At 40.8% G+C, this 23,000-nt stretch overlaps 3 protein-coding genes across 9 annotated transcripts; 2 read left to right on the top strand and 1 right to left on the bottom strand.

The window, feature by feature from the left end:
• The first annotated feature begins 6,165 nt into the window (after window positions 1-6,165).
• Window positions 6,166-7,489, top strand: mthfs (5,10-methenyltetrahydrofolate synthetase (5-formyltetrahydrofolate cyclo-ligase)). The gene is made up of 2 exons (XM_036003523.1): window positions 6,166-7,028; window positions 7,110-7,489. The coding sequence occupies exon 1, from the start codon at window positions 6,262-6,264 to the stop codon at window positions 6,877-6,879; it is 618 nt and encodes a 205-aa protein (XP_035859416.1). The 5' UTR covers window positions 6,166-6,261; the 3' UTR covers window positions 6,880-7,028; window positions 7,110-7,489.
• Window positions 7,490-9,898: 2,409 nt separating this feature from the next.
• tmem17 (transmembrane protein 17) lies at window positions 9,899-12,530 on the top strand. 3 transcript variants are annotated; one of them, XM_031283293.2, is made up of 5 exons: window positions 9,899-10,162; window positions 10,364-10,469; window positions 11,669-11,782; window positions 11,907-12,050; window positions 12,224-12,530. In XM_031283293.2, exons 1-5 carry the CDS (start codon window positions 10,068-10,070, stop codon window positions 12,299-12,301), a joined length of 537 nt encoding a protein of 178 aa, XP_031139153.1. In that variant the 5' UTR covers window positions 9,899-10,067; the 3' UTR covers window positions 12,302-12,530. The 3 variants fall into 3 exon arrangements, with proteins under 3 accessions (XP_031139153.1, XP_031139155.1, XP_031139152.1); XM_031283295.2 differs by having other exon boundaries at window positions 9,905-10,095; window positions 10,366-10,469; XM_031283292.2 differs by having other exon boundaries at window positions 9,922-10,182; window positions 10,366-10,469.
• Window positions 12,531-12,592: 62 nt separating this feature from the next.
• agbl2 (ATP/GTP binding protein-like 2) lies at window positions 12,593-22,898 on the bottom strand. Of its 5 annotated transcripts, none has more exons than XR_004102156.2 (23): window positions 22,284-22,898; window positions 21,740-21,865; window positions 21,196-21,369; window positions 20,850-20,957; window positions 20,000-20,147; window positions 19,613-19,868; window positions 18,446-18,847; window positions 18,131-18,273; window positions 17,412-17,571; window positions 17,081-17,207; window positions 16,853-16,953; window positions 16,652-16,764; window positions 16,456-16,534; window positions 16,184-16,333; window positions 15,771-15,851; window positions 15,572-15,670; window positions 15,320-15,389; window positions 15,026-15,181; window positions 14,903-14,933; window positions 14,580-14,794; window positions 14,326-14,467; window positions 13,316-13,746; window positions 12,593-12,918 (listed from the first exon to the last, which is right to left on the bottom strand). XR_004102156.2 is itself a non-coding variant. In XM_031283289.2 (23 exons), the coding sequence occupies exons 2-23, from the start codon at window positions 21,849-21,851 to the stop codon at window positions 13,430-13,432; spliced, it is 3,075 nt and encodes a 1,024-aa protein (XP_031139149.1). In that variant the 5' UTR covers window positions 21,852-21,865; window positions 22,284-22,898; the 3' UTR covers window positions 12,593-13,429. The 5 variants fall into 5 exon arrangements, 4 of the variants coding, with proteins under 4 accessions (XP_031139149.1, XP_031139151.1, XP_035859345.1 ...); XM_031283289.2 differs by having other exon boundaries at window positions 12,593-13,467; window positions 13,577-13,746; XM_031283291.1 differs by having other exon boundaries at window positions 12,593-13,467; window positions 13,634-13,746.
• Window positions 22,899-23,000: the final 102 nt, after the last annotated feature.

Genomic DNA, 23,000 nt, shown 5'->3' with positions numbered 1-23,000 from the left:
GGTCGTTTTTATTTACAACATTTAAAAAAAAAAAAACATTTAATATAATTTTGTAAATTTTGCACAAACTATAAAGTGCAAAGCAAAATAAAACAAGTCGACAATATAAAATAAACCTCAAAAAAATAAGGCTGGTAAACTAGAAATGAATTAATAAAATACAAGTAAATGTGTCTAAACAAAGTCGGCTGGTAGTGAAGGAGTATAGATAGAGAGAGAGAGAGAGAGAGAGAGAGAGAGAGAGAGAGAGAGAGAGAGAGAGAGAGAGAGAGAGAGAGAGAGAGAGAGAGAGTGTGTGTGTGTGTGTGTGTGTGTGTGTGTGTGTGTGTGTGTGTGTGTGTGTGTGTGTGTGTGTGTGTGTGTGTGTGAATATAACGGTATAACCATAGACAGACGCTGTCAGCAAATCCAGCTGCACAGAGACAGTCAACCAAACGCTCACTGGACTACACTGGGAACACTGGACTGTGACTGGGCGAGAGATGGCAGAGATGAAGGTGGTGGCGGGAGTTTTGAAACCGGAGATTGGGATGTAGTTAGGAAAAATAAACGCAAAAAGATTAAGAATGCTAAATCGGATGATAGTGATAATGATTGCGTGCGTAGAGCAAATGCAGCAGAAAGAAGTAGAGATGAGTTTAAGGTGTTAGTCAAACTTATGCAGGAGGGTGCTTCGTTTGGTGCATGGAATTCAATTAAGTTAACCAGAGCCATCGCTAAGGAAATTGGGGAGGTACGGAGCGCCAAGGTATTGAGAAATGGAGCAATGTTAATCATGTGTAAAGATGGTGTACAACTAGGGAAAGCAATCCGGATGAGTATAGTAGACGATAAGAAAGTGCAGTGTTCTGCGTTTAAAAGTAGAAAGTTGGTACGGGGAGTTGTGACAGGGATTCTGGTAAGGATATCAGACGATGACATCAAAGGTAATATAACGAATGTAAAAGTAAGTGAGGTCAGACGTCTGAAAGCTGGTCGGAATGGGATTAAAACAGATAGTCTATCGGTTCTGATCATCTTTGATGTAGAAAGGCTTCCGGATAAGGTGTTCATAGGATATATGTGCTATGATGTGAGGCCGTATGTCCCCCCACCCCTACGATGTTTTAAGTGTCAGAGATTTGGACATGTCGCGGCGGTGTGCAAGGGAAAACAGAGATGTGGCAGATGTGGTGGAGATCATGAATACGGCAAATGTGAAGAGGGGGCAAAGCTGAAGTGCTGCAATTGTGGAGGGGAACATAGTTCAGCGTACCGTGGATGTGAGGTTAGTAAGAAAGCAGAAGAGGCGCAGCGAGTCAGAGTTACCCAGGGAATTAGTTATGCTGAGGCAGCGAAAAGGGTTTCAGGAGACAAGCAGGTCACAAGGCAAAATGATAATAAGAATAAAGATGCAGGAAAGTGTATCAGTTGTGATAAGTTGAAAGAGGACACTTTGATTGTGGGTAAACAGGATTTTGTTCTGTTTATGGCAGAGATAATCAACTGTTCAGCACAGACAAATAGCAGAAATGAAAGGATCAAAATAATTGTCAAGTCAGCTGAAAAGTACCTTGATGTGACAGGGTTTCCCTGGGAAAAGGTTAAAGATATTCTTAATGATGATGTACCAGTTTCTCAGGGATGGGCTGGCCCTTCCTAATGGTGTTAATTGTACTTCAGTGGAATGCAAGAAGCTTAATAGCGAATGGTCAAGAGTTCAAGAAGTATATAGATCAGGGGTGGCCAACCAGTTAGGTATAAAGAGCCACAAAAAAAAACGCACCATAGCAAAAAGCCACACAACACATGCACGTCCACACTTACAACAGCAACAGTGTCTTCCAGATCTAATGACAGTCATAATACATAGCAGTTTTCATAGTTTTTTTTTCTCACTTAGATTGACTCAGTGGGAAACCTGACAGTCTTTGTTATCCACAATCCTTTTCAGGTCTTGGTTGAACTCGGTTGTGGCCACTCGAAGCAACTCTCTCACTCATTTGTCACTAAAGCGCCTTTCAAACAATCGGATTCAGCAGTGAAAGGGTTAACGAGGAAGGTGATCTGTGGCCGCTGTTTTTCCTCAGGTTGCAGAATCTGTCCTCAAAACTCTGCTGCATTATTTTCCATTTTAAAATAATTGGCAAATGTATTGGCAGTATTGGCAGATGCATTCAAATGTGTTTTTTTTTTTACTTATCTGAAATACTGTATGTTTCAGAAAAGTTAAAAACAATCAACCAATGACACAGCCCCCAGCCACACAGTAAGAGCCTCACAGGAGCAGGCAAAGAGCCGCATACGGCTCAAGAGCCACAGGTTCGCCACCCCTGATATAGATAATTTGAAAGATAAACCTAATGTGATTTGTGTACAAGAGACATGGCTGAAACCACAGCTGAATTTTGTTGTAAAGGGATATACTGCAGTAAGAAAAGATAGGGAAACTGGAAGAGGGGGAGGAGTTGCAACGTTCACACAGACTGGTATGAGTTATAAAGTTGTTTATGTGAGCAAAGGTCATGAAGCAATTGGGATCAAGATATGGGCAGAAAGAGGCCCTATAGGTATAATAAATTATTATAATCCATGTGGACAATTAAGTCGAGATATTTTAGAGGATGTTGGGGGATCTTTGCAAGATAGGGTAGTATGGTGTGGGGATTTTAATTCTCATAACTCACTGTGGGGTAGTACTAGAACAGATGCAAATGGTGCAGTTATTGAAGAATTTGTTGATGAGCACGGTTTAGTCTGTATTAATACTGGGGAAGGTACAAGATATAATAGCACGCAAAATACTGAAACAGCACTTGATCTAACTTTTGTATCCAGTGCATTAGCAGGTATATGTACGTGGAATGTGGTGAGGCATACGACAGTGGGTAGTGATCACTATCCTGTGAGGACTGAAGTTGGTACTAAGATTCTGTTTGAAAAGGTAAAGTGCATTCCTAGGTGGAAATTAGGAAATGCTAATTGGGATGCTTTCCAAGACGAAAGTTCAAACCTTTTTGGAATACTTCAAGTGGGGAATCAGGTGGATATAAACAAGTTTAATGGTGATATAGTTAAGGTAATAATACAATCAGCTAAAGGAAACATTCCAGTAAGTGTAGGAGCTAGACGGAACAAGAACGTATCCTGGTGGAATAGTGAATGTAGGGAAGCTATAAAAAGCAGAAATAAAGCATTTAAGCGACTCAAAAAACTCCATTCTTTGGAAACTTTGGTTGAATATAAAAGGGCCCTGGCTGTAGTAAGGAGAACAATTAGGAATCAAAAACGCTCATGTTGGAGGCTGTACTGCAATAGTATTGGAAGAGAAGTACAGTTGTCAGATGTCTGGGGAATGATTAGGAGAATGGGGGGGATCCGTGGGAATTATGGAATTCCAGTTTTGGTTAGTGGGGACAAAATGGCTGTCAACAATTTGGAGAAGGCTGAGCTTTTTGCTCAAACATTTAGGAAAGTGCATAGTTCAGATAATCTTTCAGAGGAGATCAGGCAGTGTAGAAACAGAACACTAATGGAGAATCCCAGAATAGTGGATGCAGCTGTAGAGTCAAGAGATCCATTAGACTTGCCTTTTAGTATGTTTGAGTTGAAAAGAGCAGTTTTTGGTGCTCGTCAAACCACTCCTGGGAAGGATGGTGTGTGTTATAAAATGTTGGAACATATGACAGAGAACTCACTAGCCAAAGTGTTAGAACTTTTTAACAGGGTTTGGGAAATCGGTCAACTTCCATCAGTGTGGAAACAGGCGATAATAGTGCCTATTCTAAAACCAGGGAAAGACCCCTCAGATCCATCTAGTTATAGACCTATTGCCTTAACGTCACATTTATGTAAAATCATGGAAAGAATGGTTACTGAAAGGTTAACGTATTTCCTAGAAAGTAAAGCTCTTTTTTCTCCATATCAAAGTGGGTTCCGTAAAGGTCGAAATACAATGGATTCAGTGTTGTGCTTGGAATCCGAAATTAGGAAAGCACAGACCAATAAGGGAGTAGTGATTGCTGTATTCTTTGATGTGGAAAAGGCATATGATATGCTCTGGAAAGAAGGACTGCTTATTAAGTTGAAATCCTTGGGAATTGGTGGTAGAGTATATAATTGGGTTTTGAATTTTTTATGTGAGACGAAAATACAAGTTAGAGTAGGTGCAGAATACTCCAGTGTTTATGAGGTGGAGAATGGTACCCCGCAAGGGAGCGTTTGTAGCCCATTGCTTTTCAACATTATGATAAACGATATATTTTGTCATGTTGATCAAGGTGTGGGAAGGTCTTTGTATGCGGATGATGGGGCTTTGTGGATAAGAGGCCGCAATGTGGCATTTGTAAATAAAAAGGTACAGGATGCTGTAGCTCAGGTGGAGGGATGGACAAATAGATGGGGATTCAGACTGTCTGTGGCAAAAACTCAGGTGATCTGTTTTTCTAGACGGCATAAAATGGCACCCATGACGGTAAAACTGTATGGTCAAACTCTTGAACAAGTAAAAGCAATTAGATTTCTGGGTGTATGGTTTGATGAAAAGCTCACATGGAAAATGCATATAGGAAAGATTCAGATTAAATGTAAAAAGGTTATCAATGTACTCCGTTGTTTGGCTGGACAGGAGTGGGGAGCAAACAGATCATCTCTTCAAAATATATATTGGGCTCTCATGAGACCAGTTTTAGATTATGGTTGTATAGCTTTCATGTCAGCAGCAGAATGTCATCTCAAGAAGTTGGATGTCTTACAAGCTCAAGCTCTGAGGATTTGTAGTGGGTCTTTTAAAACATCTCCAGTTTCAGCGATGCAGGTGGAAATGGGGGAGATGCCTTTGAGAATAAGACGGGTCAAGTTAATGCTGGCATACTGGGTTAATCTCCAGGGACATTGTGATTTGCATCCTGCAAAGGGAATTTTAATGGATTGCTGGGAACACAACGAGTCCGATTTCTTTAGCTTTGGATGGATTGGTGATGCTAAAGCAATGAGCATTGGATTAGGTCAATTACAATGTAGTCCTACTGTTTCACTCTCATCCATTCCTCCATGGTTATTCCCCTTGCCAAGTGTAGATCTTAGCATACATCAGGAACTGAAGAATAAGTCAGAACTTCTTCCAGTATGGCGCATAGTCCAGAATTATGTTAAAAAGAATTTATCAGACTCTGTTTTCATTTTCACAGATGGCTCTAAAGATCCAGAAAAAGGGTGTGTAAGTGCAGCAGTGTATATCCCGGTGAATGATACATCAATAAAGAAAAGGTTATCTGATCATTTATCAGTATACACTACAGAGTTGATGGCAGTGTTACTGGCATTACAGTGGATAGAGGAGAAGGGATTACCCAAAACTGTTATTGCATCCGATAGTTTTTCTGCACTTTCTAGCATTAGAACAGGTAGATCATCATCTAGAACAGATATCATCAATGAAATATTTATTGTATTGTACAGAATGAAAATTAAGGGTTTATTTACAACTTTCATTTGGGTTCCTGCCCATGCTGGTGTGGAGGGAAATGAGAAGGTGGATATTCTGGCCAAACAAGCACTTAAGATTACATATGTAGACCTACAGGTCCCAATGAGCAAAGCTGAAGTTAAATCATTCATCAGGACATATGCACAAACAACCTGGCAGGGGTATTGGGACATTAGTGAAACAGGAAGACATCTTTACAATATACAAAGTGGTGTTGGTGATGGGAGGAAGGTGGGCTTTAAACGTCGGGAAGAAAGTATCATTACTCGTCTTAGAATTGGACATACAGGTCTTAACTATTCATTATATAAGATAGGCAAACATTCTAATGGAAACTGCGTATACTGTCATCAGCCAGAAACTGTTGAGCATGTTCATTCATTGCAAGGAATACGACACCCAGAGAGAGCACCTTTTTCAGACACTTCGTAAGGCAGATCACCATGCATTTTCTTTGTCAGGGCTTTTGGGGACGCCAGCCGGCAAGGTATATCACTGTATTATGAAGTTTCTCAGAGAAATTGATTTGGTAAAGAGGATTTAGTTTTTTTTTGGTTTTTTTTCTGCATATATCTCTCGTTCACACTCCAGTCCAGTTGGTGGCGGTAATGCACCTTTTAAGTTGGTTTGCCAACCGCCAATAAACCATAAAGAAGAAGAAGAAGAAGAAGAAGCAAATCCAGCTGTGCCACCGTCATCAGAAACGGACGTCGCTTTACGTGACGTCGCATTTCTCTGAAAACACACTCGTGCTTTTCGCGTGCTTTTCTGCGTGAAAAGTTCTCAAGGGCAGAATGGCCGCCGTGCGTGCAGCAAAGCAAGCTTTGAGGAAAGAAATAAAGCGACGGGTTACGGCGTTGAGTGACGAGGAGAAACAACGACAGTCTCTCGTGCTTTCCCGGCAGCTGTTCAGACACCCCAAGTACGTGTCCTGTAAGAGGATCGCAGTGTTTCTCAGCATGGGCGATGAGGTGCGGACTGAGGAAATCATCAAAGACGTGTTTAAATGTGGTAAAAGCTGCTTCATTCCCAGATACGAGAGCAGCAGCAGCAGCAGCAGCAGCAGCCATATGGACATGTTGAAGCTCAACAGTCTGCAGGACATGGAGACGCTGCCTCTGACGTCATGGAACATCCGACAGCCTGCTGAAGATGACAACAGCAGAGAGGAAGCACTTTCTGCAGGAGGTCTGGACCTGATCTTGATGCCAGGCCTGGGTTTTGACGAGTCGGGGAAGCGTCTGGGACGAGGGAAGGGCTTCTATGACACCTACTTGGAGCGCTGCGTCAGACACCCCAAAGGAAAGCCCTACACCATCGCCTTGGCCTTCAAGGAGCAGCTGTGTCAGGAAATCCCTGTCGACGACAATGATGTGCTCATAGATGAAGTCCTGTATGAGAAGGACGAGTAGCTAATCAATCGTCAGCGGTGGTCCATGAACTCAGTTTTGGGGTTCTATGTCTAGGCTACATGCCAAAGTGAGCCAACGGTTTAACCTGGCCTTTCAGTGAAACACTAATAATAGACTCTCACTGCAGACATTTTGACTTGTTATAGCAGGAATAGCCCAGGGGGACTAATGAGACTAACGGCGGCCCATTGGTGTTATTGGTTCCATCTGTGGTATTCCTATTACTTGTCGAAATATCATCTGTCATGGCGTTATACAGGTTAAGCGACTAATTCAAAGGGTGTATTGATATTTGTGTTGAAGGTGCTGAAACCTGGTTTTGTGCCATATGTGGTGCTGATGTTGCCATAAAGAGCTACTAGGTTTTGCTAATCACTAACTACTTAAAATGAAGAAGTACTTTACAACGTTAATGGACAATCAAATGAAAAGAAGTGCAAATAAAGCTGTATTGGGAAATGCAAAAAAAAGAAAAGCATGAGAGTAGTTCCAAATTGCATATGTACTGCAGCTGCCATTACAAAGTATGTACTGTTAAATGCAGTATGCATACAATTGGGACGTACTACTTTTTCATTACATTGTGCTTGAACTTTAAACATCCTGGTATTTTTGGCATAGTGCATTTGACATACTATGTATTGGAATATGCTAAAACATTTTCTGGCATACTAAACAGTATGGTTGTATGGGTATTGGAACACAGGGATAATTTCCTCCTTCTCTCCCATGCTTCGTTGGTGTGACGGACTAAGACGCAAGTGAGGGAAACGTGGATGCAATTTAGAGACGTCCACAAAAAACGATAACTGAGAATGAAGTCACGGGTGGGATTTTCGTCTTTCTTCTGGCAGGTTACAAAACCAGCCACATCACGTTGGCCTTCACCTGCTACCTCCTGGCCATTCACCCCGAATGTAAAATGCAAAGTACAGGAAGGGGTGGATGATTTGTTGTGTGTTGCGTTACTGTTTGATGCAATCTCATTTGCTACAGCTACTTAAAACATAAGATTTTAGTTGTGGACAGGAAGGATTTACCTCTCATCTCATGGCGAGACAAATTCAGTGCACACACTTTGTTTCATTTTTGTTTATAACCTTATACTCATCAGAACCAGCTTCATTGGCTAGGTTTGCGTAAACAAACAAGGAATTTGACTCTGGTTAATCTTTGCTCTCAAAATACAACATTCACTTAACATATAAAGAATAAAAACAGAAAGGACAGTAAGAAATATATTTAAAAAAAAAATACTGTTAAGTATGCAGTATAACAATACAATATAATTTACAAAAAATATACAATAACTAAGATAAATCATTGAGCTCTTAAATAAGTGATAGGACTTGCAGAATGCTTTTGTAAATGTTATTTACCACCATAAGTGAGGCCCAGGGTGGTTTGGCTGTAGTGCTGCTGGGCCTGTGAGAGAGGAACATTCCTTGTTACACACACACACACACACACACACCCCATGGCTGTATACTTTTACTCAACTCTCAACTCAATTATTGTCATATCAAATGTATTAATTGATTTTCTTTTTTTCTTATTCTTTCTATTGATTCTTAATTATTATGGCCAACACACACACACACACACACACACACACACACACACACACACACACACCACATGGTGCAACAACAATCACCTGAAGCTCTATATCAGCAAGATCAAATAGTTGGTGATGAACTACTAGAGAAACAGGAAGCCCTCTGTCTCAGTTATCATCCAGGGAGATGAAGTGGAGAAGGTGTAGGCCTGCCTTTTGGTCCAAATCAATAACAAAGGTACCTTATTGTCACATACACATACATGTAGCGAAATTCATTCTCTGCATTTAACCCATCCCTCAATGGGCACTGGGCAGCCATTTACAGCACCCAGGGACCAACTCCAGATCTGAGACTGGAGAACCTAGTATATGTTTTTTTGATGGTGGGGGGAAACCAGAGCACCTGGAGGAAACCCACACAAACATGGGAAGAACATACAAACTCCACTCAGAAAGACCTGGAACGACCTGGACTCGAACCCAGAACCTCCTTGCTGCTAACCAGTGGGCCACCATGCTGCCATAACATGTCTGGATTCACAGCACTGATGCCCTTCAGAATGAGACAGAGCAGATTATTCTTCCTGAGGAAACTCAGATCTTTCAGTGTAGGCTACAACAGGCTCCTGCAGAGTCTGGTACCGGTGTGTAAAGTACCAGTGCGCTGCTCTTTGTTGTGGTGTGCTGGGCTGGTGGCATCAAGGCTGGGGAGGCCAGAAGACTTTACAAGCTGACAGGGAAGGCCAACTCAGTGGGCAGGCTGGAACAGGACAGCATGGAGTTGGTGACTGTTGGACTGATAGAATTCTACTTCATAATATTAGCATATATTAGGCTATGACCCCTTGTACTATATATTTTATCCCACACTATATTATATGTTAATATCTTAAATACTGTTTTATTGCATTATGTTTGCCTATATTTCTATTAGATTTCCATATTAATACAGACAAACACTAGGCACATTACTACTATATTTAAGCTGTTGACCTGCTGCTATTAATCTTATTTTTCGTCATGGGTTGTGTGTCATATTTAAACATTTTAAGGGACTAAACCAGGGGTCACCAACGCAGTGCCCGCGGACCAGGTAGCCCCCAAGGACCACATGAGTAGTCCTCAGGCCTGTTCTAAAAATGAAAATTGAATATTGATATTATCTGTTTCTCACCTTGTTAAGTCATTGTTGATAATTATTGGAAATGAGAAATCATTAACGTGATCAGTGTCTTCACATAGACGACTATCATTAATCATTAATAATCATATATAACTAAAGGCAAACTGAGCAAATTTGTTATTTCAGAAGAGTGTATCAAAATGGTAGCCCTTCGTATGACTCAGTACCCATGAAGTAGCTCTCAGTTTCAAAAAGGTTGGTGACCTCTGGACTAAACCATAGCCTACGTAGTAGACTAAACGAGGAGGCAAGGAACCAACAGAGGAAACAAGAGGACATTTTTTTCCCTCTTTGTGAACACTTTTCATGCGAGATTTGAGCGGAACGCGAGATTTCTTTGGTATCCAGGGAAACGACGGCAGCTGAGCCTGAGCGTCTTTGCATTGAGGAAGAGGCGTTGTGTTTTTCCTCCTGGTGATGTGTGGCTAGGCAGCATTTTCCACGATGGATCTGTCGGAGACGATCAGAAAACGTTTAGAGGACTTTTCCCGGAATGTGTTATTTGACCAGAGTCGGACTCAGCCTTTCACAAAAGAGAATGACACGTTTTTGCCACACGGTAAACTCAAAGAGTGCAGATAACGTTATGGACGAATTAGCATTATGTTAGCGTAGTTAGCTAACGTTTACTAGAGTCAGGAACAGGTTGGATTGAGATATGCTGGTCTCTAACATAGTTTTACAGCAGCTGTTGCAGGAATTGTTTATCCCTTCCATGTATGTGCTGTTGTTTTCTTTTCAGACAAGCGGGTTCTGTCTAGTCTCCACCTCCAGATGTCTCTGTACTTTAACATGTGGTTCTTCCCCTTGTGGTGGATCAGTGAAACTGTAATGCTGCACCTCAAGGTAAGTCAAACAGAGTGAGATAGGAGGTGAGGAAGCATGGCTAATGTGAAATACTGGTATCATTATTTCTAGAATAGAATGCCTTTTTATTGTCACTATGTGTTTGTTTGTTTGTTTGTTTGTAAGTTTATTTGATTAGGACAATGCACATTAATCAACATTTCTGTAAAAGGCGCCAGTGTTAGCCAGTCGGCTAATTTTCAACTGTAGTCCTAATTACCTAGCATGCATGTCTTTATGTCTTATACACATGTACAATGAGATTAAAAGCAACTCCTTTTCCAGTGCCAACATGTACATACAATAAAGACATATAACAACATGAAATAAAATAAGTAGTGCAAAAAAAAAAAGGGGGGGGGGGTAAGGTGCACAGTTCTTAGACGCTATATACATATAAAAAAATAAATATGGTTTATATACAGTGTGAGTTATAGATATTGGACAATGAGAGTAATGATATTGCCCAGTATACAGATAATGGAATTGCACAGTTGTATCAATAGTATTAAATATTGCACAGTAGGTGGGGTTGGGGGGTTAGACTGTGAAGTCAGTGCATGTGTGAGTTCAAAGTGGTTATGGCTTTTGGAAAAAAAAAACTGTTCTTGAGTCTGTTAGTCCTTGTTCTGATGCACCTGTAGCGCCCCCCTGAGGGCAACAGGTCAAACGGATCAAAGCCAGGGTGGGAGCTGTCCTTGGTGATGTTTGTTTACTATACTTAATAAATTATCAGACAGTGTAAAAACTTGAACATTAGGATCCCCGTCATTATAATTACAAAAAGTGTACAGAGAGGAACTGATTAAATAGAGATTTGGCCCGCAATATACATTTCCCATTGTCAGACTAAGGTTACATGACCATTGTTGCTGATCCTAAGTTAAAACTCAGTTCAAAGTAAAAGGTCACTGTGCTGAGATGGACGGGAATCGCCACTTCTGTTTTAACAACATAAAGTAATTTCATCTTTTAAATTATGTAAGACTTTGGGAGTAACCTAAACACAAAATTTAAGATTAACAAATTATCCTGAAAAGAGAGAGACATATGATAAATGTTGGTCAGGTATTCATTTTAATTGTCAGGATTAGACCTGGAAACAAGTCAGACTATTTCATAAAAGCCCATTTGAATGAATCACGTTCATTTCATTTCAGTTAATTTGCCTGCGTTGTTGTAATTGTTATTTCTTCCAGTATCCTGTCTTGCCAGACTACTACAAGTTCATCCTTGTCACTGTTCTCATCCTGATGACTCTGATCGAGGCCATTAGGCTCTTTCTGGGATATGCTGGGAACCTGCAAGAAAAGGTGGTGAATCACTCACACAAACATAAATTACACAGTTGAAGTAGAATAGGTTAACGCAGCAACAACAACACACACAAAACAAGTGCAGGGCAGAGATTGTAACTCATGTATGTGTTTGTGGAAGGTCCCAGAGTTGGCTGGATTTTGGCTGCTGAGCATCCTGCTGCAGTTTCCACTCATCCTGTTTCTGCTCTTTAACGAAGCCATTCTCATACAACCCCTGGAGAGAGGTGTTCACATAGTCCTCGCCACATTCATACTCACACAGGTACGATAACATTCCTTTTAAAAACTGACTGTTGTAATTCTACCATTTATAATCTCCATATGCCTAAATATATGTTACGTTGTGCATGTTTTCTAGATTTCATCATTTGGCGATTGTCGTTGATTGGATTTTAATGTTTTTTTAATTGATGTTTTCATTCCTGAATGATCCAGGCCCTCTCTGGTTTTGTGGCGCTCCGGAACATGGTCCGACACACAGAGAGCCAATTTCATCTCCGGCAGTTTGACTGAATTCTGAAGCTCTGACGTCCCTGCCACACTTTGAAACATCCTTACACTTCCCAGACAATATGTGATACTATGTATCACATATTGTCCGTGAGATATTTCCTTCCCTTGATTGAGAACTAAAGAGAAAAATGTTTGAACATATTTATTTTTATATTTTATCCACATTATATTCAATGGGTTTGTATTCTTGTTTTTGTAGCGTTGCCATAAATAAAATGTATATAACAGAGCCCGTGTATCATTTATTAGACAGCTATTGTAACGTATTATAGATGCTGTGTCGATGTACTCTGAGAACCCAAGCACAAAGGTTTGCCATCAGTAAAACTCTTTCTTACCAATATCAACACTGCAGAAAATAGATAAGCATTGTTGTTACCTTTATGTAAAAACAAAAAAATACAACAGTTTAAGAGTTTGTATCAATTTTATCAAAATGGAAGAAGAAAAAATTGCCATTTGAATGTAATTTTTTAGGTTTCCAGAGGGTTCCACTTCTCTAATAAACAGTAATATCTGTCGTTTAACACAAGGTTTCCCAACCAGGGGTACGTGTACCCCAGGGAGAACTTCTGTTGTTGCCAGGGGGTACGTGGAAAGATTGTAGAGCTCTACTGCTGTAATTTGAACATTTACAAATTATGATTTGATTAAAAAAAGAATATATCCAGATATTAACATTAAGTCAACTGTAACACCACATGTTGCAATTGGGTAAGAGAAAACTAGTTAGCAAGCGAGCACAGAAGTTTAAACAGATAGCTAAAAGTTAATGGCTAAACAGTTCAAATGATTACTTATAAGTAATGTACTGGATACATGTTTGAATTAGTTAGCTAAAAGAAACGTTAGTGGATAAACTGTTGAAATATTCAGCTTCACTCAGCTTCACTCTAAGTAGTAGTAGCCTAGTAGGCTAGTAGTGGTAATCCTGACCAAACCAACCTTAATATTGACAGTTCAATTTTATGAAAACTTTTGTATAAGGAATAGTGTTATACATTTGGAACATACATTGCGAATCGATGAAGGGGTACGTGAGTTCATCTGACAGGGCTGTGGGGGTACCTCGGACCAAAAAGGTTGGGAAGCACTGGTTTAACACATCTGTTGAAGTTCGAGCGCACATCATAGTCTTCTTGATCCATCAGAGCAGGTTCCCATCACTGGCCCGAAAATAGAGAGAACAATATCTATCAAGCTGTAGTTTCCAGATTATAAATATTATGCCCTACAGTGGGGCAGACTGTGATGATCTTGTGACCATTGCCGCACTTAGTTGGCTTTCTCTTCCAGAGTAATAGTGCCTGATGTCCTTAGCCTGAAGCCTACCGAGGGTGCCACTCTTAGGACGTGGACGTTCCATCTTCATGAGGCCAGAAGGCTTTGACAAAGGGGATAATACACCCAGGTGGCTTTTGTCCTCCAAAGTTTCATTGCCTAGTCTGAAGAAAAATGAAAAAAGACAGGGAGCACAGAAAACATTTGATGAATACTTATAATTAAAAAAAAAAAAAAAAAAAAAAAAAAAAAGTAATAAATAATCATTGCACAAAGATCAGGGCCTATTTTTCCAATCTTTGAACTGTAACAGCCAGCTGAGCATTTAACAGAGAGATAATGACAGACAAAGAGAGAGTGCTCAAGACAGTTCAAAGCAGAGGTGCAACAAGGAACCGATTAATCGATTAGTTGTCAACTATTACATTATTTTGATTATCGGTTTATCAGTGTGAGTAATTTTTTTATTAAAAAAATAAGTTTTCTCTGATTCTAGCTTGTTAAATGTGAATATGTTCTAGTTTCTTATCTCCTCTGTGACAGTAAACTGAATATCTTTGAGTTTTGGACAAAACAAGACATTTGAGGACGTCATCTTAGGCTTTGGGAAACCCTGATCCACATTTTTCACCATGTTTTGACATTTTTATAGATCAAACAACTAATCGATAAAAAAATAATCGACGGATTCATCGACTATGAAAACAATCGTTAGTTGCAGCCCTAGTTCAAAGCGAACTTACCCGTTCCTTCTCAGGTCTGTTCCCTTCAGAACAGGCACAAATAAACTGCCGCGTGGTTCAGTTTCTCTCCGGGGAATGTCCGGGGTGAGATCTCCCCGGTTCTGCTCTCCAAGTGTTATACATTTCAACAGGGACAAACCCACTGAATAAACGACAAAATCAGATAATAAAGCCGAAGAGGTGAGTTTAGCTAGCAGTGATGCAACTCATACTAATTACAGTTTCATATATCAGTATATGTGTGCGTATGAAACCTTCTGAGGAGTCTTCTTCCTGTTCCTCATTTAGTGGTTTGGTCACGTCTGCGTGTGACGGGGAGGAATCCTCGGGCACAAAGTCACGTTCTGAGGCCAGTAAAGAGTTTCTGATAATATGCCTGGCGTCGACCTCGTCAGTGGGGAAAGTTGACAGCAAGCGCTTTCTTGGAAACATATCTGGGATCATCTTGACGTACGTGGATGAGGGAGACCTAACAAAGAAGAGACATAACACTTGAATGAACATGAATCGGAACGTACCTCAACATGCAGTTATCTACGGCCTATTGACAAGGATACAATGTCTCTGTGAGGCTTACCTGTGGAGCGCTTTAAGGGAAGGTGGCAGCCCTAAAAGATGGAGACAAGTTTCACTACTAAAGAGCTACAGAAACTTTAAATTAATTCAGTTCTATCTTAAACTACTGTACATGCGGACAAACCTCTGTAGACTTTATAGGAGACGAAGGATGGTTGGGGGCAGCGCTGCTGTTGCTGGCTGGAATGTAGGATGGGATTTGGAGAAGGTGGAAGGAGAGCACTCAGGTGCAGCAGCTGAGAGGAGCACCTCCACTGTTCTGTATACATCCCCAGGTCTTCTGTGAACATAAGCCAAGAAACTTATACGTTATGAGTGTATTAAAATCTGCCTTATATTTGGAAGTCAAAAGGCAGTTACAGCACTACATTGATGATAGTGGTGAATTAAACAGTGAGGGTGTGAAAATAAATGTTACCTGTGTATGTGCTGAGATGTGGACATGCTTTTACCCTGCGATACGGGTATGCACCTTTCATGTTTCTGTCCTAAAACACAGAAAATAGCCCAAAATCCAAGTCAAAATTACACTTTGTGTTATATCAATACAACTTGAAGTGGGTATGTGAGTGAGTGAACGTATGATGTCACTGGCCAATAATGTGTACTGATGATCTAACAGGTGGTGAGGACAAGGTGATTTTGTGAGACAATTAAGGATCATCTCTACCTTGACCGGCTCGCAGCCCTGCCACAGAGTCACCTGAGTGACCTCCCCAGGGTGAGTGGAGGGAGGCGGGATCTCTGCTTTTCTTATCAGACCTTTTGCCTTCACAAAGACCGAAATATTGAAAGGAACAGGTCAGAAAACCTTCTCACTTCCCTGGCTCCTGTCTCCCAAACATATCCACACTCTCTCAACGTCATACCTGCCATTTCGTCCTGTGTCTTCCGACAGTTCTCTCTTGGATGATCTCTTTAACTGTGTCCTCATGGGGCAGGTTGGACTCCTGCAAAGACCTTTCGCTAATCAGTCTTGTTAAAAGTCAGTAACTAGACAAGGGTGTGCACATGATAGATTGTTATGTGTGTGTAATTTATTTATATGTTGTGTATGCTGTGCACAAGGGGTGTCAGTGGAATGGTTGGAGGGAAGTGTGAATTATAGAGTGTTTGGGGAGAAGGTGTCAATGTTTACTGTATGTATATTTGTGAGGCCCTGTACAGACTGTGAAAACTAATTTCCCCAGTGGACAATAAAGACTTCCTATAGATCCATATACAAGAGTCATGCAAGCATCGCTCCGGTGTGCATTAATTAGTGGTTAATGTAGTCTCTTACAATATTTTTTACGCTGCTTTGCAGGACCTTTGGCTGTGTGTTATTCTTCACGCTCGCTGGTCGCAGCGTGTCCCTCTCTTTACAACTCCTCAAGCGTTTCTTCTTCTTCTTCACTGTTTGCTGTGGAGGAGAGCAGGAGCCTGAGGTAAACTGATACAAGAGAAGACCTGTTTCAAAACGGCTTTTCACAAAGTGATCCAGATTTGATATTAACCCTTACGTGAAAAATAAAGTAGTTGTGATAAAAACAGAGTAGATTTAGGTCAGTGTACCTGTGGGTGGGCAGTTTGTGGCTGGTTGAGTAAATGAAGTGGGAGTCCATCAGAATCAGAACTATTTGAACCACTGGTGCTGTGAAAGCAAACAAGAAACATTCACACTCAAGCTGAATGAGAGCACATTTAAATATCTCATATTGCCCCAGTCTGGTTTGCATGTGTATTTAAGATAATAAATAACTATATAAACCTGGTTTCCAGGTCAGACACAGAGAAATTACAGTCAGTGCCCAAATCTTTGCCCAGCCTCTCTCTGACCTCCTTTGTCAACAACGCTGCCAGCTCTGTCAGACAGTAAGTGGTCTGAAATAAAATTCAAATAACATAAAAAAAACAGCTACACACACACACACATCTATATAAATTATAGACATACTGTTTTATCGCTCACCTTTGTCGGATCTGGGTCACAGTAGTCCAGCAGGGTGTCACAAAAGTAAAAGCCGAGGGACTTCAGGTCTCGAGTAGTAAAATGTGTTCCTCTCCTGTCGCCTAACATTCAAACACATGATAGATCCTCATATAAGAGACATCAAAGCACACACACACACACACACACACACACACACACACACACACACACACACACACACACACACGTTGGAAAGTCTAAACTCACCCAGAGTGGAGCCTCCAAAGGTGGCCTCCATAGTGTAGCTGTTTTTGATGCCTAGTCTCCACATGGCGACTCGTCCTGTTCCCTCTTTGCCCTTCTGCACCCGAAACTTACAACTCTTAAAAGAGAACTAACGAAGAGAGTGACGTAGATGATTGAGTTGAAATGCTGAGTATGCACAAATGAATACGAAAGAAAGAAACACTGCCTCTGAAAGATGGTCAAGATTTGTGTAACAGATGGGTGACTGTTGGTGTCATGATGTAAATAGATGCCATATGTTACTCAGACTAAATATAGGTTTGAAAGCGTTTTTCAAAACCAGTGACTTTACCTTATTACTGGCATTCTTGCTCATCATTAGTGGAAAGATTCTCTCGTGCAGCTTCAGCGAAGCATCGCCTCGGTTGTTACAACCGTACATGAACACGTTGTTTTTACGGTTGTGGCCATGAAAGTCACAGTAAAGAACTACATCCGTCTCAGCCATCAGCCTGGGGGAAAATATATCATAATAGGGCCAGTTTATGGCATCATCACAATCTTTCTGGCATCCGGCCATTTTCAGATCTGGTTAAAAGAAATGTGCCTTTTTGTACAGATAAAGTCCAACTAAGTCCACAGCTGGACTGCTTTCTCCCATAAAGTTAGTGAGCAAATGCAGACTAAATAACCCATCTGTGTTCAATGCATAAAGACTTGCAATGAGTTTTCATTTGTCTGTCTGTTTATTTTGTTCTCACATCTTCACCTTAATCCCAATCCGTCAGAGACTACAGTCCTACTAACAACTCAAACTTGTTGCTCACTAACACAAAAGTGAAAGAACTGATCATTTTCTGTTCTATGTATAGATTAATGAATAAAATAGCCTTTTTAACATCTGACCTGTACTGTTAGTAATTTACTGGAAAAACAGACACATTACTGTATACATACATTTAGAAATGAAAAATTGCTGAATTTCTACTAAATTGCAAAAGGCCATTAAATACAAATTCTTTAATATGCAGTGTGTTCAATGGGTTTGTTGATGCACGTGTACTGTCATACCTTTCCACCATGTTTCGGGTGTGCCACACACAGGGGAAGGAATCCCTGAGCAATGTCTTGTAATATCTGTTGAGGTCCCTGCCTGCCAGAGAGCAGCGGTAATTACCCACTACCACACCATCAGGGTTCAGCATTGGCACCACCTGCAGCAACACAAATCCAAGAAAACAAAAAACAAAGTCCAGGACAAAAACAGTGTTCAATAGCAGTATATGGCATTACAACATAACATAAACCTCAACACTACCTCACTAAAGTAATGATCATGATAATACTGTAAGACAGATGGGAGGCTATGAGCTTGAGATCCCTCACCTTAAAAACAAAAATGTCCCTGAGTAGCTGAGCATCTTCCGAGTCCCCGAGCAGGAAGTCTAGGAACCCCTCCATCATCCAGGATCCGTTGGTTTCTCCAGGGTGCACTCGGGCCGTCACCACCACAGCCTTTTTTTTCCTGCCCTGCACTCTGCTGCCCCCCCGGGACGTTACTGTCACCACATACACCGCATTCCCAGCGAGGCTGTGGCACAGCACCCGCAGTGTGCAGTATGATGCAACTGCTGGGTTGGAAGAAATGCGCCTAAGGTAGCGCTGCAGGTGAGAATAGGTGTAGGGGTAGCAGTGGGCCAGGTAGCAGGTGTCTGAGTCATAAGGGAACTGGAGAGTCCAGGTGAGTGAGTACAGGGCGATTGTGTCGCTGTTGTTGTCCTTTGTATTCTAAACAGATACAGAGATAATGGTTGTTAAGAGAGATCCTGCTTCTTCAATTATAACTGCAATTTAGTAAAGAACTACAGAAGTTTCTACATCCTTTAATTGACTTAATACAGATCTCATACTTCATTTTACCACCAACCATTTCCCAAAGCACACCATTCGTTTTAGACTTATTTCAGTTCATGGCACTTGAGTGCAAACATCAACCTGCAATGTTAACTTCTGAATGCTGACTTCACTCAATTTGTGAAATGTCTAGATGAAAGGTAAAATTGTATTCCAGTTTATATGAAGCAGGGGCAGTTTTTCCTTCGCTGTTCCTCTCTTCCAATTTCATTTGACGTTTAAGTCTTCTTTCATTGTCTGTTCATTTACTACACATCACTGTGGACAGGTTGTAGCATATAGTATTTTTTATTATTATTTTGATTAAGGGAATTATTTGGACAATATCAATTATTTTATCATTCATTTTTGGACAGCAACACTACTTTATTACTAGTGAAGGCCATTTGATTTCAACTACAGTCAATGTTGTCCTTTTGTTCCCTTGCTCACAAGATGGACTCACTCACAGGGCTTCCTTTACCTGCACTACCATGCAGTGAAAAAATGTCTGCAAATTCTGTTTTATTCTATACTCACATAAACTGAAAATGACAACTGCTGGGGGAAAACAAATTGAAAATGGGCTAGAAAATTACAGTTTACTATCAAAAGCCAGTCGAGACACCATTTTCATCTTATGTCAGAAAGTTCACCTACCTGATTGTTGTTACGGTAGTATTTGATATTGGAGCCAGCGCGTTGCCATCCAATCCCTTTGTCACTGGCAGCCCTCTCAGAGTAGAGGAGTGGTCTCATACCCTGTGAATACAGGCTGCTGCTCTTCATCAAGTTGATGATGGTGAAGCGGTAGGTCACTCCAGCCTTCATGTTCCTGACCCTGAAGTAAAACCACTGTGTGTGCTTTCTGGTGTACATGTCTGTGCGCAGGGTGAGCTCATAGTCATAGACACCCCTGAACAGAAGAAAATGGTGGGGGGAGTAACTTAACCTGGAGCCACAGTAAGAACTAACAGGAATGGAAATATACAGTAATGGATGAAAAGCTGCAACAATTAATCAGTAGATTAGGCTACAGAGACTTACACTTGCGCAGCCTTCTGAAGGTTCCCACTCTCAAAGCGTGACTCAAACTCAAGGGTGAAGTCTGTCTGACCGTCATAAGAAGTGGCGCTCTTAATGGGCCCCCTGCTTCCTCCGACCCGGGAGCAGGTGAAATAGGGACGCTTAGTGGCTTTAAAGAGTGAGAACAACATGAAGGTGTGTGAGTGAATCTCAACAGCTAAAATATGTTGAAACGTTCAATAAACATGCACTGGCATTATTTTTCAGAGAGCAGTGGCAGGGTATATCATATTTATCTAGAAAATTATTAATAATAATAACTTTTATTTATATAGCGCCTTTCATGAAACCCAAGGACACTTTACAGAATTACAGTGGCTATACTAAGGGAGGTTGTAGGCTGTGAGGTTTTTTTTTTTTTTTTTTTTTTAAATGTGCAGGGATACAGCATTTTGAATATCTGCAGGGAGGGTGTTCCAGAGGGATGGGGCTGCAACACTAAAAATAATATCTAGGATAACACAGCTGAGGGAAGACACTACCCAATGGCCCACCACAATTCCCATTATTGTATATTAAACAGTAAGCAAGACTTGTACATCGTTATACAGCACTTATATTGTAATTAAATAAAATCTACATCTTGAAGCACTAAGGAGTTAGTTTGGGCCCTCACTAGTATACAAATGTTTGCAGTAAGATGCCCTCAAATTCAAACAGGGAAACATGTAGCGTGAAGTAACTCAAAGTATTAGGTTCCTTGTGTTCAGAAGAATCTGTTGACAACACTGGGATGGCATAATACACAGCATAGCCATACATGTAACCTGGTGGTACAACAACAAAAAAGGCCTTAGGTGTCATAAGTTACCATGGTCAATGCAGTACACCATTTTCTCTCTCTGCTCTCCTACTGGCATGGGTGTCCTCTCATGTCCTGTGGGCTGGTAGAAAGGCTCCGGCTCTGGGGGGTCCCACTCTACAACACACACTCTCTTGGTGTCATTACGTGTCGACAGTAACAGCAAAAGGGCTCCGTTTAATTCATTTACATTTTGTTACTTCTTTACTTAAGACTGGATATGTTTTGCCAGAAGCATCTGCTCAAAATTTCCACTCATTGCCTACTCTTCGGCTGATTAACACCATTGATAAGCCTTTGTGCAAATCAGTAATATACCTAGTAACATAATGGTTTCAATACAATTTAACATTACCTATGTGATGGATGATGTCGCTGTTGACCTCACATTCTATGGGCCAACGAGGGCGGAAGATAGATGGGAAGTTAACCAGGTCCAGCGGTGCCCTGAGACTCAAAGTAGGTCGGCCACCATCAAAGTCAATGAGCAGCTGCCTGGTCCGCAGAGTCTGACTAAGGTTTATAGATACTGAGTGGAGACATGAATCACACCTTCAACGAATGGTCTTTTTATGCTCACTGGTGCACTATGGATATCCATTTTTAATCAGGTCTGCTGTTCCCTTCCCTCACAAAGACCACACAAGCTTGTTCATTTAAGAAAGGATTATGCTGCACCTGCTTGTTTTAATTATCTCAATCACAAAAGAGCTTCTTTAATATATAATGATCTGGAAAGCCTGTACAGTAGGAATTCACACTCCACATCAAACATGAGACAGTAGCTGAATAGCAACAGGTCGATACCACATCTTTGTGGTAAAGTTACCAATTTCGAATGCACATTTTAGGCAACAGTTAGGCTACATGCACACAGTACATATGTGAAAACAGCTTACACTGCCTCCTCCCTGCTAATTCCTCCTCATCTTCCTCTGTGTTAGAGTCATTGGTGTCCGATTTGTCCAACTGGTGGGTATTCCACCAATTCCTGATAGCAGAGACAGCCATGGTTGGTGTTTTCTCTGCATGGTTGGAAAATGTAAGTAATCAATGTATACTTATTACCAATCTGATGCCTCGTGTATCAACTACTGCAAAGATGAATTATGCTATCATCATGAACCAATATCAGATATTTGAAGCCAATTCCATTTTCTCACAGAATATCAGCTATAACACATTTGAGTCGTATAGAAATGCTAGTTATGGAACAGATTAGGTTGTTTTTTTTTCTTATCTTACAAAACATGTATTTGAAATGTATTGGAAGTAACATACCCCTAATGATCAAACAAACCAATGCTGGACTGAGACATGTTTAGGATATTGTCCAATAATGTTATGATGATGACATGTATCTGTAGCTGGTATTCAAAATATAACCTTAATATACTGAGTGAATTCGCAAGAAAGACAAAAAACATGTTGGAGAAAACTCACGTGAGGTGTTGAGGGTGTAATTTCTCACAGGCACATACGGCTGCCTTTCTGCTCAAAGTAAAACGCCAGAGAAAGTCTTCCTTTTGCCTATGTGCACCGTTATAAAGTAAATCACGTTACAGTTTACCAGTAATGTTAGCTCGAACAGCTCATAAAGCAGTAACGTTACAATGTCCGTCTTCAGCACAGGACAGGCGTCCCGGTATTCCAGCATAAACTCAGCAGGTTAAATCCACCTTTTGAGACCACTCGGTCGCCATTACCACGTTCGCGAATCACTTACGTCAACGTTACTTTATTTTCTTGTTTTGCTAACATTTTCTTTAGCTTCTTCTAGCTAACGTTACTGCTATCGCGCCGCTCTCAACTTGTACAACGATACTGTTTTTAAAATATGTATCAATGCCTGGCAGCCACTTACATTTCAATTAGCAAGCTAGACAACGTAAACTTTTTTTCATGAACATAATAGCAAAAAGCTAACTTAGCGGCTACTACGCGTGGAAGTAGTACCCTCACGAAGTAAGTGATGTTGCCAAGCAACCGAGCGTCTCCAACAACACCGCGGTTGCCATGGAGATGCCTTGCCATTGAAGCAGTTCCAGCAGTTCACTAGTGAAAATGTGAGGATGGTGTTAAAGATTAAGCATGATAAAACTGCAGTCCAACAGTGTTATTCTATGTATGTAATTAATTTATCATTAGGATGACTTGCCA

Source organism: Sander lucioperca, chromosome 7, assembly GCF_008315115.2.
Source record: "Sander lucioperca isolate FBNREF2018 chromosome 7, SLUC_FBN_1.2, whole genome shotgun sequence".
NCBI lineage: Eukaryota > Metazoa > Chordata > Actinopteri > Perciformes > Percidae > Sander > Sander lucioperca.
This window is presented reverse-complemented; position numbering and strand designations above follow the sequence as displayed.

Bases quoted from the DNA above. Each gene is read 5' to 3' on its own strand.
- mthfs (XM_036003523.1), top strand. From the start codon at position 6,262: ATGGCCGCCGTGCGTGCAGCAAAGCAAGCTTTGAGGAAAGAAATAAAG.
- tmem17 (XM_031283292.2), top strand. From the start codon at position 10,068: ATGGATCTGTCGGAGACGATCAGAAAACGTTTAGAGGACTTTTCCCGG. The intron at 10,470-11,668 runs GTAAGTCAAACA...TATTTCTTCCAG, and splicing joins CTGTAATGCTGCACCTCAAG to TATCCTGTCTTGCCAGACTA. The intron at 12,051-12,223 runs GTACGATAACAT...TGAATGATCCAG, and splicing joins CCACATTCATACTCACACAG to GCCCTCTCTGGTTTTGTGGC.
- agbl2 (XM_036003452.1), bottom strand. From the start codon at position 21,851: ATGGCTGTCTCTGCTATCAGGAATTGGTGGAATACCCACCAGTTGGAC. The intron at 18,848-19,612 runs GTAGGTGAACTT...GTATCTGTTTAG, and splicing joins ACTACCGTAACAACAATCAG to AATACAAAGGACAACAACAG. The intron at 14,795-14,902 runs GTAAGCCTCACA...CTTCTTTGTTAG, and splicing joins TCCCTTAAAGCGCTCCACAG to GTCTCCCTCATCCACGTACG.